General features: G+C 36.8%; 2 protein-coding genes across 3 annotated transcripts in view; both read right to left on the reverse strand.

The window, feature by feature from the left end:
- The window catches only part of cpeb1a (cytoplasmic polyadenylation element binding protein 1a), a 16,218-nt gene extending 12,391 nt beyond the window's left edge, over positions 1-3,827 (reverse strand). The window contains exons 1-3 of one of the 2 annotated variants that reach the window (XM_016466846.1): positions 3,723-3,827; positions 2,904-3,009; positions 594-791 (exon numbers count right to left, since the gene is read on the reverse strand). In XM_016466846.1, the coding sequence (XP_016322332.1) occupies positions 594-791; positions 2,904-3,009; positions 3,723-3,737 (319 nt within the window). In that variant the 5' untranslated portion in view covers positions 3,738-3,827. Of the gene's footprint in view, positions 1-593; positions 792-866; positions 1,031-2,903; positions 3,010-3,722 lie in introns of those variants that run through there. The other variant, XM_016466847.1, reaches the window with a different exon arrangement.
- Positions 3,828-4,323: 496 nt separating this feature from the next.
- LOC107673215 (AP-3 complex subunit beta-2-like) overlaps positions 4,324-20,108 on the reverse strand; it is a 39,275-nt gene continuing 23,490 nt past the window's right edge. Inside the window, exons 14-26 of the mRNA XM_016466713.1 lie at positions 19,325-19,443; positions 15,723-15,761; positions 15,065-15,179; positions 14,617-14,806; positions 14,350-14,518; positions 14,017-14,104; positions 13,826-13,935; positions 12,998-13,226; positions 12,820-12,904; positions 12,221-12,318; positions 11,569-11,583; positions 9,352-9,490; positions 4,324-5,526 (exon numbers count right to left, since the gene is read on the reverse strand). Of these exons, the coding sequence (XP_016322199.1) occupies positions 5,337-5,526; positions 9,352-9,490; positions 11,569-11,583; positions 12,221-12,318; positions 12,820-12,904; positions 12,998-13,226; positions 13,826-13,935; positions 14,017-14,104; positions 14,350-14,518; positions 14,617-14,806; positions 15,065-15,179; positions 15,723-15,761; positions 19,325-19,443 (1,586 nt within the window). The 3' untranslated portion in view covers positions 4,324-5,336. The remainder of the gene's footprint in view (positions 5,527-9,351; positions 9,491-11,568; positions 11,584-12,220; positions 12,319-12,819; positions 12,905-12,997; positions 13,227-13,825; positions 13,936-14,016; positions 14,105-14,349; positions 14,519-14,616; positions 14,807-15,064; positions 15,180-15,722; positions 15,762-19,324; positions 19,444-20,108) is intronic.

Here is a 20,108-nt window from a genome sequence, read left to right on the forward strand (position 1 = left end):
CTCTCTCTCTCTATATATATATATATATATATATACATATATATAGTAAAATATACGGTATAAAAATATACAGTAAGTATACATATTCTATAAAACAATATAAAATGTTTACTATATTTCAATATATGAAATCTATATTTAAGTATAAAAACCTCTATATTTTTAATTATATATCGTTATATATTTACATAGAGTATTTACATAAAAAAATCATACATTCAATAAAGATTAAATTAATGATGCACTTTACAGTATATAGATATCATATAAACAATATAAAAGTATGTATATTACGTATATATATATATATATATATACACATATATTATAGTCAATTCTTATTTAAATTCTTTTCAAAATTTTGCTACTCAAGTAAATGTATCTTGTTTAAAGGGATATCTATATATTTTATCTTATCTGTATTATAAAATATTTTATTATTTATATTTTTATATTAAAATTACTAATATATTTTATTTATATATCTGTATATTCCTAGATAATCAAGACTAAAGCACTGAGAAGCAGTCTGAAACTAGCTTGAACAGACAGATAGGAGCGGCCATTCAACATTTAAGCACAGGTTCACTCACCGGGCGTTTGGGAGCAGGGTTGGGTCGGCCGCTGGGACTCGGGGCGGCTCCAGGGCTGCTGGTTCCAGCAGGGGAAGCTCAGAGATAGCAGGCCCAGACTGAGCTCATCAACACTGGGCACGGCAGCCAGAGGATCCTGCTGCTCTGGAGCGAACAGCATGCTGCTAACCAGCGGAGAGCAGTCTGTGCCCGAACCATCTATGAGACAGCGAGAGAGAGAGAGAGTTACAGAGGCACAAAGACACACAACCGAACCTGGTTTCCCATACCGACCTGCCGTGGGTCCAGTGGAGTTCATCATAACGCTGTGTGTTCATCACTGACCCGTTAAACATGTGACCGGCCCGCTCAAACCTCACACACTGCTGCTAGTGCTAAAGCCATGCTCACTCCATCACACACACATTCGGTCTGCCAGAACAGCCTCACCACCTCCCGTCCCTGTGTGTGTGAATCACGTGTACTGTCTGTCTCTCTGGCCCGTCTCCCGTTCATGGCCTGACTCAGCAGAGAGACAGACGGAAGGAAGGGGGCAGGGCTCCAGTGATCACTATGATTCAGCTCATTTGATTTCACACACACTCGTTTCTCTCTGCTGAACCCAGGCTGTACCAGACGCACTCTAGTGTCCGACTAAAGGGGCGTTCACACTCACAGTGAGGTGATGGGGGGGTGTCCAAAAGTACCCTTTTTATATTAAAAATAAACAAGCAAGCCCAGACCAGATGAGAAAAAGTAACGCAGAAGTAATGTAATGCATTACTTTCCATAAAAAGTAACTAAGTAACACAATGAGTTGCTTTTTTTAGGGAGAAACGCAATATTGTAATGCATTACTTTCAAAAGTAACTTTCCCCAACACTGGCACCACAATAGGTGTGTCCAAAAGTATGAAACATGATGTCCAGATTTATGCATTGTCAAATCTGCCGTGTTTGTTCATTGGTGCTCAGTTTTGCAGCCAGATTTATTTTAAACTGATCACCTGACATACGATGTGACAAAAAATCTGAAAACAAACAGCCGAATTTTGCCCTTTTTTCATGTCAAACTATTATTGTGGTAAAAATAAATAAATAAATTAAACTGTAAAAAAAATTCCAAATCTGTAAGTAATATGAAAAATACTGTTTCAGTCTTTCTACTTCAAAACTTCATGTTTAATTCAATGTGTTACTTGCTGTTTCTTTGTAATAATTTGTGAAATTTACAAGCAAATTCTGAGTGAAAGTTTTACTCGTACTTTGGACAAGCCCACATCTAAATATCCAGTAAAAATATAGTCAGATAGTCAAAATTTCTCTGACAAAACATATTCCACATATTAAAAAAAGTATATTCTCCAAGGAAAGGCAATGTGCCCCCTTCCATATAGAGTACAATATTTTCAGTATTTCTGCTGTAATTATGACAAACCTTTTGGGTGTTGATATATTTATATACTTTATTAAATAACTATGATTTATGTTGTGATTCCAGACATTTATGTTCTTCGTTAAAAACAGTAGTTATTTTTATTTAGCATTTTAGTTTATATTAAAGTCAGATTATTGTAATATATTAATAATAATTGATTCATTATATATATTACTAATAATTATTTTAAAAAATTTTTTATATATGCATATATATATATATATATATATATATATATATATACACATATACACTGTATATACATACACTGTAAAGTGCATATAACATATATACAAAAAATTATGAATAGTGACCATAAGGATAATGAATAGTGTTTGCAGGTATGCTAAAGCAATTCTTAAATATCTATTTGGAGATTGGTTAACATAATTTAATAGTTTGTGTGGCCTCAGCAGAAGAGGAAAGTATCAAACTATCAGTGTTGCAGAGTATGTTATTCCTAATATACGGTAACAACACTTTATAATAAAGTTCCATTTGTTAACATTAGTTAACTACATTTGTTATCATAAAGTAACAATAAAAAAAAAACCTCGAAAGCATTTATTAATCTTAGTTAATGTTAATTTCAACATTTCCTAATTATTCAGTATTATTTAATGGACCTTAGCTAACATGAACAAACAATGAACAGTTGTATTTTTATTAAATAACAACTAACAAAGATTAATACATACTGTAACAAATGTTTTGCTCATTGTTAGTGTATGTTGACCTTAAAGGGACCTAACATTTTGATGAAAGATAATGAAGGAATAACAGGCAGTGATGAATTGTTCACAATAAGACCAGAAACATGTATTACGCAGGTAATTACGGTCTAATTTCAATGTCACATTCAGGAATCTGTGTGTGTGTGTTTGTGGATCTCACCTGTGATATGTTTCCAAACGTTTTGCGGATTGGCCCCTGTGAACAGCCCAAAGGGCCTGTGAGCTCCAGGATCTCCATATGCAGCATTGCAGTGTGTTTTCTCTCTCTGTTAAAAGAAGCATATGGTACATGCACAAATAGGTGCCAGAATTGTCATATTAGCTGAACATTTCCTTTAAGTCGGTTTGCAACTAGTAAACTAAAGAGTAACATTATTGTACTTGACTTTTTGAGAAGGCCTAGCTTGCTAGGATGTCTGGCTCTACCTCGATTTTACAAATAAACAAACTTGAGACAACCTACCAAACTATGAAACTCCACTTTATGTTAAGGGCACAATGGTGTGTCTTAAAACCTAGTGAGCTCCCTATTTAGACAGCAATGATACTACTTATTTTCTTTCTTTTTATGCCTTAATGCTCGTCATCTTGTTTATTCTTTAGTAAATTGCCTTTTGTGGTTTGTCTCAATTTGTGTAGGCCAGGGCTGTCCAAACTCGGTCCTGGAGGGCCGGTGTCCTGCAAAGTTTAGCTCCAACTCGCCTCAACACACCTGACTGGAAGTTTCTATGCCTAGTAAGAGCTTGATTAGTTGGTTCAGGTGTGTTTAATTAGGGTTGGAGCTAAACTCTGCAGGACACCAGCCATCCAGGACCAAGTTTGGACAGCCCTGGTGTAGGCCTACATTGTGTTTGCATTATGTTCATCACACACAGCTAAGCTGCGAATGTTTGGTGCTGATGTAGAATTCGCGCCATTAAAAAACTGAAACTGAAAGTGTGTGTAAGACCCTCTTTTCCACACATAGACTGTCGCTTACCCTGTAGAAATCCATTAGAGCGGCTCAAAAAGACGCTAACTTTGACTTTATAAAACAGTTCAGGCCGCTGAACTCAAAACGAGTGTAAGACTGCTGCTCAACCACACATTATGGCTCAAACCGGAGCACGTTTCAGTCATTTTCGGATTAAACAGGTGCATGACTCCAGCACGAGCAAATCACGCGCACTGACCAGCGGGGCTAGTTGTCACACGGGAGGTTAAACATTCCTCACCCCATAATTTATTAATTACAATAATGTCTGTGTATAATTTTTTGTAACATTTGTGATCAGAAATTGAGAAAAAAATATTTTGATACTAAAACTAGTTTTACCAGAAAAAAAGCCGATAACACGTTTGCTGTGACTGCTATTGGGGCATGTTGTCACAACTGTCAACGTTGTCAATAACGACGAAAACGTTCAGTTAGGCCTACTTTTTGTAGACAAGACATTAATTTATGCAACTAGCAAATTTATAAATAAACCAACTGGAATAAAGTGTGACAACTTAACCCGGTCACATCTATCTGCATAAATATCAAACCATATAAATACAAAGTTGAATAAAAAACAGAAGACATCTTAATTTGAGTGTGCGTTCTCTTTTATTGACATTTAAAACTCTTTATAATAAATAGAGATATAATATTCAAACAACACATGATTTCCCACAGTCACACAGAGATGAGTCAGTAAAGCTGGATTTAATTTTGAACCTAGGGGAGAAGGAAGATCTGGTTTATGCCATCATCATCATAACTAAAAAAGGTCTAAAACTAACTACCAACAGTGTCTTCACCAGGATAAACAGCTCCAGATTGCATTAAAATATCTAAAATAACCGGATTGTGAGATACTCTATTCTTCTGAAAGCTTCACGAGAACAAGAAGCTGATGAATGTTGAGTGATACACAAGTCCATAATCCTAAATTCAGCAGTTACACATTCGCAAATACAGATAAGACATACATTTCCTGTCGAATGAGACGGTGAATTCATACTGATGTGTTTTGGAGCTTTTGATTTTGCTAAATCTAACATGAAACCAATATGAACATGTTTCAGAGAGTTCAACAAAGTTCATGTTTTCAAAACCAGTTTGAAGTGGTTTCTGGAAACAAATCTGCTGTCGTCATTGGGATGTGGTCTGGCATCAGATGTAAGACATTACATTCAGAAAATGTGAAAGATAAACACTAAAAATAAACCGCACAGAGTTTTTATTGATGAATCACTCAGATGATTATTAGTCTTGTTTCACTGAGCAGATGGATACAAGTTGGTGTCCAAAAAATGTCAGCCATGTACTGTATATCCTACAGAGCTTCTAAACTGAAATTGACACAGGTTTGTGCGTTAATTCGGGAGAGTTTATGGTGTAAAGACTGTCTTTACTAACTGTCTTTGATGAAATGCAACATTCAACAGAGGAAAATAAAAGGAACATCCTGATTACAGGGCCGTGAATGTTACTGTTGCTGTTCTGATGTCAGTTCTAAGTATATATTTTTGATGCTACAAGCCAGTCCACATTGGGAAAATATCTACACAGAGATGCAAATCAATGCGGTAAGCAGCAGTAGGAGGATGTTGACTGTAGGGGGCGCCATCACTGTGACAGGGCCTGCATGATGTCTTTAACCAGCATTGTACCGATCACCATCTTCTCGCAGTTCACCGTCAGCTGAGCTCTGCCGCCTTCCTTCGTAGCAATGGTGACCAGCACGAGACAACCGCTGCTGACCGTTTTCCCTGCGAATCTGTAAACAGGAGCGGAAGGAGGAGGAGGAGGAGGTGTACTGAGATTTCAAAAGATCACAGGCCAGAAAAACAGACAGCAAAGCAAAGAAAGATTTAAAGAGTTTAACATACTCAAATAATGGACCCTTTACTCAAACCTACATAAAATATACATGAACATACAAATTCCTCTAAAATACAACTAATACTCTTAAGGCCCCGATATACTTCAAGCAAAATCGAAGAAATAACTGATTTGACGTCATTTCGAACAAAATCTGGCCAAAACGAACTGAGTTCGAAACGGCTTGCCAAAGCGAACTTTCCGGAAAAGTTCGTTGTGGCTGCAAAACACCGTACTACCATTGGTCCGTGACGATTTCGTCATAGGATGTGTGCGCGTAGGCTCCGCCTTCTTTCACGCAGAACTCTTCTCTGGGTTCATTTCGCCTGTCGAGTCTTTGGAGGTGAGATGTCCGCGCAGTGAAGAGCCGCTTTATAAAAGCAAATTAAGTTTTGCTTCTGATGAAATTAGACACTGACACTGTTTTTCATGTTTAATACTGCTGACTGCTTTTAAGCTATATATTGAATAAAGTGCCATGTAAATACACGTGACGTGACTGAACTTTGTTTTGAGTATATCGGGGCCTTTACTGGAACTACTTAAAAGATAGTTACCCAAAAATGAAAATTCTGTCATTAATTACTCACCCTCATGTCGTTTCAAACCCGTAAGACCATCGTTCATATTTGGAACACAAATTAAGATATTTTTGATGGAATCTGAGAGCTGTGTGCAAGCATACCCATGTTGCTATGAACAGATGCTTTTTATAAACAAAAATACTTGATGTTTTCTCCATTTTGTAATGTTTATTTTGTTACTGAGACGAAAGCACGCAGCACATATTTACATATTCATATAAACGTTGCTTTCATCAGAGTGGGCGGCATCGGGATGTTCGCTAACAGTATGCCGCTGCTCACGTATTTCGAACTTCGTTTTACCCCTAAACGAAGAACGAAAATGAACTTTGTTTTGAGTATATCGGGGCCTTTACTGGAACTACTTAAAAGATAGTTACCCAAAAATGAAAATTCTGTCATTAATTACTCACCCTCATGTCGTTTCAAACCCGTAAGACCATCGTTCATATTCGGAACACAAATTAAAATATTTTTGATGAAATCCGAGAGCTTTCTGACCCTGCATAGACAGCAAGGGAACTACCACGGTCGAGGCCCAGAAAGGTAGTAAGGATATTGATAAAATAGGCCATGTGACATCAGTACTGTCGTGAACGAGCGTCGAAAACTGACATGGAAGAGAAGAAACTGTTGAATAAAGTCGTCATTTTTGTTTTCGTTGCGCACAAAGAATATTCTCATAGCTTTATAAAATTACAGTTGAACAACTCGTGTCACATGGACTATTTTAACAATGTCCTTACTATCTTTCTAGGCCTTGAACGAGGTAGTGAGGCGCGATGGCCATCGGCCTGGCTGGCTCATCATCAAAGAAAAAGTTTCAGATTAAGTGACGTTGACGGCCAACAAAAGGGGGCGCTAATGCAATCTATTTTTGCTTATAAGAAACTGATGCGAAAGAGAGTGGGCTCATGATGGCAAGCAAAAAAATGTGAAGATAAAGGCAGTTGGGAGGAGCTAAAAGAAGAAAGAAAAAAAAAGCGACCAGTTACATCAGGTTACTTTTGCTCGCCTCTCTCACTATAGAGCATGTGGCCTATAGCACTATAGTAAAATCCCAGGACACCCCTAGTCCAAATGTTCACTTCTATTTATTACTCCGCATTGTCTGACATGAATATTCCATTCATTCATAAAGAGACTGCAGCGATTCTACAACGGGTTACATTTGAAAGATACTGAGTTAATAGAGTAAATGAAGTAGCCTCTAAGGTGATTAGTCTGATTAACATGACACACACACACACACACACACACACACATATGAATAATCAAATTGAAGAAATCTGTTGTTTCAGGTTTCTAGACTCTAGGTTTATTTTTATCATTATCATATTATACATTTTGCGTTCTGCTCTTTTTATGTCGATTTCAAGTATTTTAGTTCATACAATAATGCATTTATTTCAGTCCCCTGCTGAAAAAACAAACAAACAATAGAAACCATCACATAGTTTGTAATGGATTTACTGGTTATAATAAAAATTGTATTGTTTTTAATGGAAACTGTAATCGTGCCTAATGGTTTCTACTGGTAATTGGTCGCCTTCTATTGGTGGCTTTTGTTAAAACCACTAAATCCTAATGAAATATGTCCCAAAACACACTACAGGAAACCCTTATTTAATGGTTTTAATGGTGAAAAGTTGATGGTTTGTAATGTTTGTAATGGTATTTGTAGTGGAAATCATTAGAATTTCTGTGATGTTTCTGTTGTTTTTGTCAGCAGGGTCACCATGGGTTTTGTGATGTTATTATAAATGTTATCATAAATGCGATAGGATTGCTGTAATATTGTGAGATAGTAGCGGCTGTTTGTAGTTGTGGTGGGCCTATTTGGGAGAAAATCCAGGGCCGTTTTTTACTCCCAGTCCGTCCCTGGTGGTAGTTGTGTTGCTGTCTATGCAGGGTCAGAAAGCTCTCGGAATTCATCAAAAATATCTTAATTTGTATTCCGAATATGAACAAAGGTCTTACGGGTTTGGAACGACATGAGGGTGAGTAATTAATAAGAGAATTTTCCCTTTAAGGCCTGATTTTTAAAACTTACGTACTAAATAGCACAGTTAGTATGTACTTTGTCTACAAGACCACTGGGTGTCCCATTTGTCATTTTTTGGTTCAAAAGTGTGCTCACTAGCGCCCCCAGCTGTTTACTACACAACTATGGCGTTATTTTACTGACATATGTCGAGAGCACATTATTGTAGTGCGAAAGCACATTAATATAATGCGCGAGCGTGAATCTCCCCGCTCGCACGCGGATTTCCTTTGCTCTCGCACAAAACCGGACGCACGCGCTCAGATACACGCTGCTCTGGTAAACACTTTTAAAAGGCGCTATATAAATAAAGCTTTAAAAAATCAGACCTCCACAACTGACCGATGAAAATACTATGTGAAATCTAATTGGTTGAGAGGGAACTGAACCTGGAATTCTTTTGACAATCAAAGATGGATCTTTAATTTATTTCCAGTTTAATAATATTTGGCAATGTTAATGAAATGTGGCCTATATTAGAAATGGCTGAATTGGGTGCTTGGATGATTTGTACATAGCCTATAAATAACCTCTGTCCAACTGGTTGGTCTCTGAAAACACCACATGAACTTTAAGAATCATATAGGCCTACTTTTTTGTTTGTGTTTAGATAAATCGCTCAGAGGGGTTTGACCAAACTGTTAAACTAGATTATTTACAAATAATCCAAGCACCCGATTCATTTCTAATATTTGATTATTATGATTTAGTAGTATTAAATTATAAAGAAATTACAAGATCCACCTTTGAAATCTCATTGGTTGATAACATTTGACAACGTTTAATTCAGGTGCAAAAATAATTAATATCTAGCGCATGAGCACAGAGAGATTTGCGAGTGCACAGGACAGTTTGAGTGAGAGGAGAGACACGTTTTAAGTGCGCGTACACTCTCTGGGCGAGAGCAGCGTGTGTCTGAGCGCGTCCGGTTTTGTGCGAGAGCAAAGGAAATCCGCGTGCGAGCGGGGAGATTCGCGTTCGCGCAATATATTAATGTGCTTTCATGCTACAATAATGCACTCTCGACATTTGTCATTAAAATAACGCCATACACAACAGTTTATGCAAGATTTTGTGGACTCCAAAAGTCTTCATTTGGGACAGGGCCACTGTCTTCATGTGTGTATGTTACCTGCACTCTTTATCTGAACCGCATGGTACTCTGCTCAAGTTGGCGGTGGCCGTGACTCTCTCAACGATGACATGTTCGTTCACGCATTTCTCTCCCAGCGTCAACTTCTCTGAGATTTCATTCATTCCCATCAGTTTACCTGTGAAAAGAGACAGAAAGCATCTCCTCGTCAGATCAGTGCTCCATCAAACTGTCCTAAGATGTGTTGTTACAGATTAGCTGAAAGCTAGTGAAAATTTTAAATCTTTTATACAGATTATTATTGTTTAAACAACCAATATCCAATATACAGAAACAAAAAACAGATGCACTAAATTAAAGAATCTATAACCAATATAATAATAAAAATCAGTTAAAAAATGATACATATTATGTAAAACACAAATTTGTGTAAGGTATTTATTAATATTTAGAATTAGCTTTTATTTTTGATTTTTAGTTTTAGTCATTTTGTTTGTCATTTTTATGAGCTTTTGTTTTTTTATATATTTCTATTTAGCTTTAATTCATTTTCATTTCAGTTTTAGTTTTACTAATTTTATTCATTACAACTTTTATATGGATTATTTTTTGTTTAGGTTTCTATGATTCTTTCATGTCTATTTAAAGAATTTATAACCACTTAAGCAGATAATTGTAAATATGTACAAAAATGTTATATATATATATATATAATGGTTTTATGGTTAAAAGTTGATGGTTTGTAATGGTATTTGTAGTGGAAATCATTAGAATTTCTGTGATGGTTTCTATTTCTATTTAGGTTTAATTCATTTTCATTTCAGTTTTAGTTTTACTCATTTTATTCATTCCAACTTACCGACATTGCTTTTATATGGATTATTTTTTGTTTAGGTTTCTATGATTCTTTCATGTCTATTTAAAGAATTTATAACCAGTTAAGCAGATAATTGTAAATCTGTACAAAATCTGTACAAAAATAAATATATATTTTTAATTTAAGCTTGAGCAATTTTGCTGTTTCGTCATTTATTATTTTATATTTATCTTTAATCATCTTTTAGTAATTTGAGTACTTAGTACTTTAGTTAGTTGACAAGGCAACATTTCTAATTTTGTTTTTTTCAAGTTTAAATTTTTCCATTTAATATTTATATTTTATTTCCACTTTATTTCACTTCCCAAAAACAATTTTTATTAGTTTTAGCTAACAATAGAAACACTGCCCAGAATGCATTGCAACAAACCAGCATCTTGAAATTGTCAACCAAGATTATGGATAGTGTAGGAAAAATTCGAAATATATTTATTATGTGCTGAAAAGCATAAATTGAAAATAATTCTATGTACTTACATTTATTGCATTCTTAGCTTAGCCGCATGCTAATGTAAAGTATTGGACTCAGCAGTGAACGTCTGTCTGGTCTCTTGTGCATTAACAGAGCTGCAGCCTACTAAAAATGTTTCAATTCAGTCACTTAAAAGCTCAATTTATTAATACCGCTACCTTGGAAGGTAGCTGTCTATGTAGACAGTACACAACAGGTTTTGTGAGCTGTGCTGAGCGTGCTGGCCTCACGAGTGTTGTGATGGTTCAGGGTCAATCGGACCGGTTCAGTGTTTCTAAGGCACATTCCTAGATGCAGCATAATGTTACCTTGACATGCCGTGAGGAAATGCATAGTCATGGTAACAGTCGCCAAGGCTGGAGACTGCGGTAAGAGGGAGGAGCAGCTGGAAGCAAAAGCATTTCTAGAATAACAGGAAGGGGTGTGCAGCTAACAAAAATATGTTCCAAGAACATTTGGCTAACATTCCCATTAACTTATGAAAACATCTCAATGTTCTCTGAATTTCCAAAACGTCCAGTTTTTCAAATGCTTTGAAAAATATTTTTTTCTTTGTTATTTGAACATTTAATTTTAGCATTTAGCAAACATTATGGGAATGTTACTTATGAATTTTCTCTGAACGTTCTCAAACAGGTAGTAACAAATGTAAAAAATGTTAGACTAATGTTTCACAAAACATTAATTCCATGAACAATATATAAATAACGTTTTTGTGCTAACTTTTTGAGAACATTATTAAAGATAACTTAAACAAGTAACGTTACTGGAAGAACATTTTTCATAACATTGCCAGAACATTAGCCAAAGTTCTCTGTTAGCTGGTTGTGTGTGTCTGTGTAAACAAATCAGGAACAATAGGGGAAGAGGAGGAGCTATGCTAATCAGCTACATCAGATAAACTTACCATTCAAAAGATTCTCTAACGAACAGCGGCAAAACGAGTCCACGGAAGAGGAAAACATGAGTTTGTTAAACTAATATGTTAAAACAAATACACTAAAATGCTAAACTGACAAACGTTTATGCTGAGCAGTTAGCAGCATGCTAACTACAGGCTATAATGTATGCTAGATTCAGATTTGCCTCCCGCTTTATGTTAAAAATTGTACTACTATGGTACTACTTCCACTTCCAGTGGATTTTCTTAGTATACTGTACATGTTTTTGAAGCGAATACTACACAACACTTTGCGCTGTGGTGAATAATGAATTGTAAGCTAATGAGTTTAGCTAGAAGCTAATGCTTGCATGCAAATGTTAACAGTACACAAGAAAGGGGTCTGTGGTATCAAGAGCCAAAATTCTGGTTACGAAAATATGCAGTTTTAGTGCACAATGGAAGAATTCAGATTAGGAAAAGCCATGAAACATGAAATTAATATTTCATGAATAATGAAAGAGAGACATAACTTCTCTCTCTGTCATATCAACTGTTGAAAATGAATTTCAGAGAGACACTGCTACACAGGAAGAAAATGACAGGCGTTTTGAGGAAAAGGAGCAATCAATAGAGCAACTGGGAGTGCTAAAACGAGGATGGGCTGACGTTCTCTTACCTTGCTCCTTCTTGAAGTCGTTTTCTGTCAGAAATGCAGGTGTCATTAGCTCCCCGACGGGCGGCTGGATGGAAACGAAGAACTTGCGGGTGTGAGTACTGAAAAAAGTTAACAAAGTTTCTTGGAATTGGAGTCAAGAAACTGTTATATGATTTATATGAATGGAGGTGATTTACATAAAGAAATATGCAGCCCATTTCATTGTAAAGGCGATGAATGGCCATGAAAAGCTAAATTACGACCATAAATGGACCATTCTATTTTTATTTAATGTCAAGGTGACTAACTAGCTAACAAAAATATGTTCTAAGAATGTTCTGCTACTGCTAACCATTACATTATGGAACTGTTATTTCTGAATTTTCTCAGATCCTTCCAAATGTTAAGAACATTAAAGAACCAATCATTTTATTATTTTGCAAACATTATGGGATTGTTAATTTGGAATTTTCTGTGAAAGTTCTGTATATTGAAAATAGTAAAACGCCTAAGACAGATCCTTGTGGGACAATTCGGAATTTTCTGATGTTAACTGAGATGGCTAACAAGTGGACATCAGGAAATAGAAGTTTATAATTTAGCTCTTCTTAAACACTCACCACAGCTGGAAGTTTGCTGCTTGTGTAGAATCACAGAAATCTATGCCCATCACCACAGTAACCGATTCACCCGCTGCTAACACTTCTGAAAGAACAATGCAAACAGAACAAAAATAAACCTAAAGTAGTCGTAGAAAAAGCTTGTGTAGAAAATCTCATACTGTGCTGGGTTGCAGACCTATCTCAGCGAACTCTCGGATCCTCATCCCAGACTGCAGCCTAGGCTCCTCGATGTGCAGGTTTTTGGTCTCGGAGTTGGTGTTGTTGGTGAATTGGATCTGGACGGCCACCATGTTAGGGTCTGGACTGAAGGGCTGCCGGCTGAAGCAATACTCAACCGCAAGACCCTCACCTGTTATACGATGTAGGAGCTCATACATCTTTATCGAACCAGAAGGAGCAATTGTCTGTGAGAAAACAGAAGAGATTTTATTTATATCAAATCAATCATATTATCCAGTACCGTTCAAAAGTTCAGTAAGATTTTATTTTCTTGGAAAGAAATAAAAACTTTTATTCAGCAAAGGATGAATTCAACTGATCAAAAGTGACAGTAAAGACATTTATAATGTTACAAAAGATTTATATTTAAAGTAACTGCTGTTGTTTTGAACTTTCTATTAAAAATGTAAAAAATGTAATTGTTAATTATTCTCACATTTCTGTCTTTTTCCTTGCAATTATGAGTTTGTATTTCGTAGTTCTGAGGAAAAAGGTCTGAAATGCAATATTTAACATTTTAAAAATATTAAATATTACATTTCGGAGCAATATAACAAAATGTTTATGCTTAAAATTACCAGTGGGAAAAAATTAGAAAAAGAAACTTTAAATCTTGCATTGCATATGATTTTCTTTTTTGTATTCTGAAAATAATAAAAATGAATTTATAAAGGGAAAATAACTTTTTTCTGCAGATTCAGATCTAAAATGAAAACCCTAGATTATGACAATATTTCTGCTGTATTTATTTCAATTTACAATTGTACTTTGGCCCAAAACTCACTGTAGGTGCAAGAATAGTGTCGGTCAGTGACAAACCCTCCAGATCAGACACCAGACTACTGGACAAGAAGTTAACCGGAGTCACTGGAGCCGATGTTGGGGTCGGTTCAACTGGGAGAGAGAAAGACAAATTGTACTTTTACATTCAAGCATTTGTCTTTGATCTTGTATGTGTTAAGAGGTTTTACTCACAGTCATCCAGATCCAGCAAAGACATTTCCTGCGTCTCCTTCTTGCTCTCTTTTTTGGATTGTTTGGGAGGTTGTTTTGATACAGGCGTCTGAGCGAAATGAGAAAAAGTCTTGCGTTAACTCTTATCCATAAGATTAACATTAAAATAGCATAATAGCACTGTTTATTAACACACTGTCTGCATTGTTTTATCTCCTATGCAGCTCATGTGACAACAGTAGCATACTACTTTTAAGTTGAATTTATTATTTAAAAAAAACAACAGGCAGCATGCTGTATATAATGCACAGTATTAACTACGTATTCTAGTATTCTATTTCAATCTAGCCCAACCTTCTTCTTCCTGATGTCAGTGTCGGACTCAGACTCCTCCTCTGACTCCTCCTCCGACTCGTCCTCTGATTCGCTGCTTTCTGATTCACTCTCTGATTCTGAGGCATTTTTCTGATTCTTCACTGCCTTCCTGCCTCGTTTTCTGTCCTCGGTGCCACTGCTCTGCTCGCTGTGGGAATGATGGAGCAGATCATGAGACATTTGGCGAAACAAGCTGATCAGAACTTATAATTGACATTGATTTGGTATGATGTGTGGATGGCGCACCTCTCTGCGCTCTCCTCTGCTGGTTTCTTTGCTTTGGTCTTGTCCAGACGCTTTTTTCTTTTATTTTCCTTCTCCTCATCTTCCTCTTCCTCCTCAGACTCAGTCTCTTCTCCGCTCTCTTCACTCTCTGAACCGGAACCGCTTTCATCACTGGCGCTAGCACTTTCTGAACCGCTGCCTGAATCTGATTCTGTCAGGTGAGCGAGCAAAATCATATTAACTAGCACTGACTAAGATTAGCATTGTAATGAGCTCAATGTAAATTTTCATTCAAAAAGGTGATGAAAATACTTTCATCTTAAACTGAAATATTTTTTATTCACTAATGAAAATAACTGATAAGGAATCTAATTAAAATTTTATTATTTATTTGTATTTCTTGTGCTTCTTAGCATATAGAGTCATTAGCTTAGCAACATGCTAATGTCAAAGCGTTCGCCACAGTTACCGCTATCTGCTGATTCGGTTGGACCAGATTCTCCTTCTGAGTCTGAGTAGAATGGTTTATCTAATTTCTTCTCCTTACGATCCTTCCGGCTTGTGCATTTGCTCCAATCTGGAATCTGCAAAGGACCGCAAAACACCATCAAAACAAGCTCAAGTACATATGGAGGACCTAATCAGAGAAAGAGGTTCATATAACGGCCATGAATGCCTCTTTACAAGCAGCTAACATCTTTGTTTACACTCATACATTAATAAAATTACAGTTCTAGAGAGCTGTGCCTCTCTTCACTCAGCGTTTGAGGTCTACAGCAGGGAAGGTTGTGCATTCATGGCCACTTTCATTCTTGTTGTGTACGCTTAAACATTTAATTAAAGAAATCACATCCTAAAAAAGACCCCAAAGACCACCAGCACTGAATTACCCAAGATTAATTTGACTTTAAGCTAGAATCAGTGTGGTGTTTAGAACGTAAATTAGCGATTAGTAACTAGCACCAGTGCTGTAGGCCATTTCTGGGGTGTTTTTGAGGATTCTGGTCTTTAATCATAGAGCAAGGGCTGAGGAAAGGGAAAGGCTGGTCTAGCACAGTACAGACGCTACGCTAGGCTGGTGGCAAAAGCTCTTTGGCTCTGACGCTAAGGGTGACTGACAGACTCACGCTGGTTAAAGTGGTGACTCTTTCGAGCAGCCTAATAACCTGGCAAACAGGAAAGAATAAAAAGAAACGCAAGAATGATGCTGTGAGATGGCCAGAAGAAGAGGAAAGAAAAGAACAGAACAGAACAGAAAAGAAAGAAAAAGATTTAAAAAGTACACACAAGGATTCAGGTTGCACTTGTCAACAGATTAGCACGTATTTGGATGCGTTTTACGTCCATATTTCGCTAACAGCTTCAGTCAAAGCAACTGAAAGTGTTACGTTCATACCAAGAACAATAACTTTATAAAGAGAATAAATTGTAACTATATGAGAGATAAATTTAACTATATGACAATAGTGACTTCCACACCACAGGTATAACAATAACAACATAGAATACTCCATTCCTGGAGGGCCGCAGTCCTGCAGAGTTTAGTTCCAATCCTGCTCCAACACACATACCATGTAGTTTTCAAATGAGACTAAATGACTTGATTAGCTGGATCAGGTGTGTTTAATTAGGGTTCAATTTAAACTGTGCAGGACTGTGGCCCTCCAGGAACTGAGTTTGACACCCCTGACATAAAAGAACAATATCATTGGACAATTTTTTTCAAGCTGCTGAACAATAAAAACGTCGACAGCAAATCAGAATGCATCCGACTTTAAAGAGGGTGAGCATTTAAAGCGGCAGACAACAAAACTGCAGTGCACGCTTTTAATAAATCATTGGTGTGGGTGTTAATATAGTTATCGTTCTTAGTGTGAACGGGCAATTAAGGGGGAATTCACTCAGAATGAATAGCATTATTTACATCTGTCAGTGTTGTTTTAGTGTTCAATTTACTAAATTCGCTCAATTTAGCGGTCATTATTTTCAATGCGGATTATGCAAATTAGGTAACCACATAAACATGCCCACAAATTTAATGCTGAAATTAATCTGCACAGCACAACTTTTGGGTTATTATTAAGTATTAAGTAATTACCCAGCTAACAGGGAACGTTCTCAGAACTTTGGCTAACATTCTAGCACGGTTCTCTTGAAATTATGAACAAACCCTCTTCCAGTAACGTTAATAGAATGTTTGTTTAAAGTTATCTGGTCTTCATTTATGTTCTCAAAACGTTAGCACAAAAATGTTATTTATACATCATTCATGGAACCTTTTTTTCCTTAAATGTTTCAGTTAGATGTTTGTCTTACGTTTTTCAAATTACGTTTTCAAATCGACTACATTTAACAATGTTCGTATAACCAAAAAAAGTTTTTAAAATATTTTAAAAAGTGGATGTTTTGAATGTTCAGAGAACATCAGAAATAGCGTTTTCATAAGTAAATTGTTAGCAAAACTTTCTTAGAACATACTTTTGTTAGCTGGGTATGAATGTGACAGATTCTGCAACCGCAACCGCATAATTTGACATACTTTACTGGGACGGTACAATATTGCTATAGCTGTTATTCCGGTCAGTTATATTACTCTTTGATATTACTCCTTTGATTAAAATGCTCACAAACATCTCTCTAATTCTGTTTACCACCAGCTGCGGAGACTGCAGCTAATTAAATTAGCATGTGTTTAGTTTGCGTTGAAATATCGTACGCAAAAGTGTCTGTTTAGTGAATTCACCCCTTAGTTTAGAACTTTCAGAAGGTCTCTAATCATATACTCAATATGTCAATAACAAATCTGTATTAGGATGATGTTTTAATGCTTTGCTGAGCATTTGGTGTCACAGTAATGGAAGTGCAACATTAATATGAAGGTTTAGCGATGTGATGGTTTGCTTGGCAGGAAATGAGGTCAGCAGCTTTCAGACTGAGACACAAAAACACACACTTTAGTGCAAAAAGGTCGAGCCAGATGACCCGACTACACAGATAAGAGGACAGAGAGAGAAGCCACTGCACTCTTGCGGGCACCTCTCTCCAGTCTCCCAAGAGACCCATTCGGCCCTCACTGGTGTCTATGACCTCCTCTTGCTGCATAATATGGTGGGTGGGAACATAATGCTGTGAGATGGCCAGAAGAAGAGGAAAGAAAAGAACAGAACAGAACAGAAAAGAAAGAAAAAGATTTAAAAAGTACACACAAGGATTCAGGTTGCACTTGTCAACAGATTAGCACGTATTTGGATGCGTTTTACGTCCATATTTCGCTAACAGCTTCAGTCAAAGCAACTGAAAGTGTTACGTTCATACCAAGAACAATAACTTTATAAAGAGAATAAATTGTAACTATATGAGAGATAAATTTAACTATATGACAATAGTGACTTCCACACCACAGGTATAACAATAACAACATAGAATACTCCATTCCTGGAGGGCCGCAGTCCCGCAGAGTTTAGTTCCAATCCTGCTCCAACACACATACCATGTATATGACCTCCTCTTGCTGCATAATATGGTGGGTGGGAACATAAAGAGACAGACAGACTGTCAGAAAGGGGATGTGGATGAACATTGGAGGGGATAAAACTGATAACACACCCATCTAAGACACAAGAAATCCGCTGTGAATGATGAGTGCTTTATGAAATAACAAACATGATTATGCAGACAAAAACCTGAAGCTGGAATCAAGACCCTGACCGTTCAGTGTGTGGTACAGACCTCATGCATATGCAGATTTGATCATGGAATATTAATCAGGAAGGAGTGGCATATGTAAATGTGTATGGGCGTGTCGGTCTAGTCAGTTCTAGAACTCTCAGTGATTTAAAAATAATTCTAGAACCACAAATAAAGCATTCAGCTCTAGCATTCAGACAAAGAATTCTAGAATTTGTTTTTTAATCATTTCCGTTTGAAGGAATATTCAGTGTTCAAGTTAAACTCTATAATGACCATTTTTGACATGCTGTTAATAGAGTGCAACAGTGCAATTTTCTGCCGTGTTGGTTCTGGATGAATTTTCCCATAGAGATTTTTTAAAAAGTCACACACATATAAATATATATACATATATAAACAAATTATATATTTTATACATTTATTGCAAACTATGCATATTGTGCATAAAAATATTTACTCTACGTTACTCGCAGTGTTTCATGAGAGTGTGGGTGCACAATACTTCTTTTGGTGCGATTTCCTTATTGTGATTCTCTGATTGGTGGAGATTCTCTGCTGAATTATGGGAAATGTAGTTTTTCATCAGTATCCATCAGAATTTCACAGTTAAACATGATTATCTAAACGTTACTTCAACAAAAGCATATACCATCAATTAACAACCTTTTAGCTCACATTCTGCTATTAAGAAAATGAATGGAGTTTTTACTTCCGGAGCCTGGACTGTTGCACTCTATTACCAAGGGAAATAATTCTGACACATCAACCAATCGGGCTGCAGGATGAGTAGCTACCACCCCGCTGAAATGCAGACTGTGTGATTTATGCGTTATGAGGGTGGAGTTATGCTAATGAGCGAGGAAAGTGAGCGATATAAAAGTGATTGAGCTTAGTGTGTTTTTTTTTTTGTTAGCGCTTTGGGGCGTTTCTTTGGGAGGTCTTGCATGTTGGAGCTCCCTCTGGTGGTCTGTAGGAGAAGCACCCCTGCGCCCTCTGGCCCTGTCAGAACTGTTCGCCTTGCACACACAGAATCCTTCACCTCCACGTTGCGCACAGATGGGTCGGGCGCCGATTCAGGCCAGTCGGGCAGCTCCTGGTATCCGCCGGCTTTAGCGTTCAGCAGATGAGACAGTGACCCCAGCTGGAAGTGATCTCTGTCTGCAAAGAAATGAAGAAAATCACAAATGAGATCTCTAATTGTCTCCTGCTTCTCAGATTTTTTCCTGAAGGTCCCAGTAATCTCAAGAGTAAAAATGTGCTCAGATTTGCATGCAAATCAGGATTTTTAGTGTTAACTACGGTGGCCGAGAAGTGCAAAACAAATCACAATTCTGAAAACAAAATAACAAATTACAAACGCAAATGCAAGTCTAAAAAACAAAATAACAATTCAGAAAACACAACAACAATTCAGAAAACATTATAACAAGTCAGAAAACACAATGACAAATTCGAAAACAAAATAAGTCAGAAAACACAACGATAAATCCGAAAACAAATTAACAAGTCAGAAAACACAACGACAAATCAGACAAACCGGAAGAGGTAGGTATAGTTTGAGACAGCGCCATTGGTTTGGGATTACTCACCCCTGACTGGACGAGACATCTGTCAATCAAAGTATACAGGAAGAACCAGCCGAAGAACAGCAGAGTCGTGGTACAAAGTTCGGAGATGGTATTAAAGTAGCTTAGTTTAAATGTATTGTATGAATTGCCCTTACTATGGAATACAAAATACGGAGTGTATATTTACATTTAGTTAAAAGTGGCTATAAAACATCAGCTCCAGTGGCGCAGATGGATAAGCGCGTGTCATTGGCT

The sequence above is a fragment of the Sinocyclocheilus anshuiensis genome, unplaced genomic scaffold (assembly GCF_001515605.1).
Source record: "Sinocyclocheilus anshuiensis isolate Anshui unplaced genomic scaffold, SAMN03320099.WGS_v1.1 scaffold68, whole genome shotgun sequence".
Taxonomy (NCBI): domain Eukaryota; kingdom Metazoa; phylum Chordata; class Actinopteri; order Cypriniformes; family Cyprinidae; genus Sinocyclocheilus; species Sinocyclocheilus anshuiensis.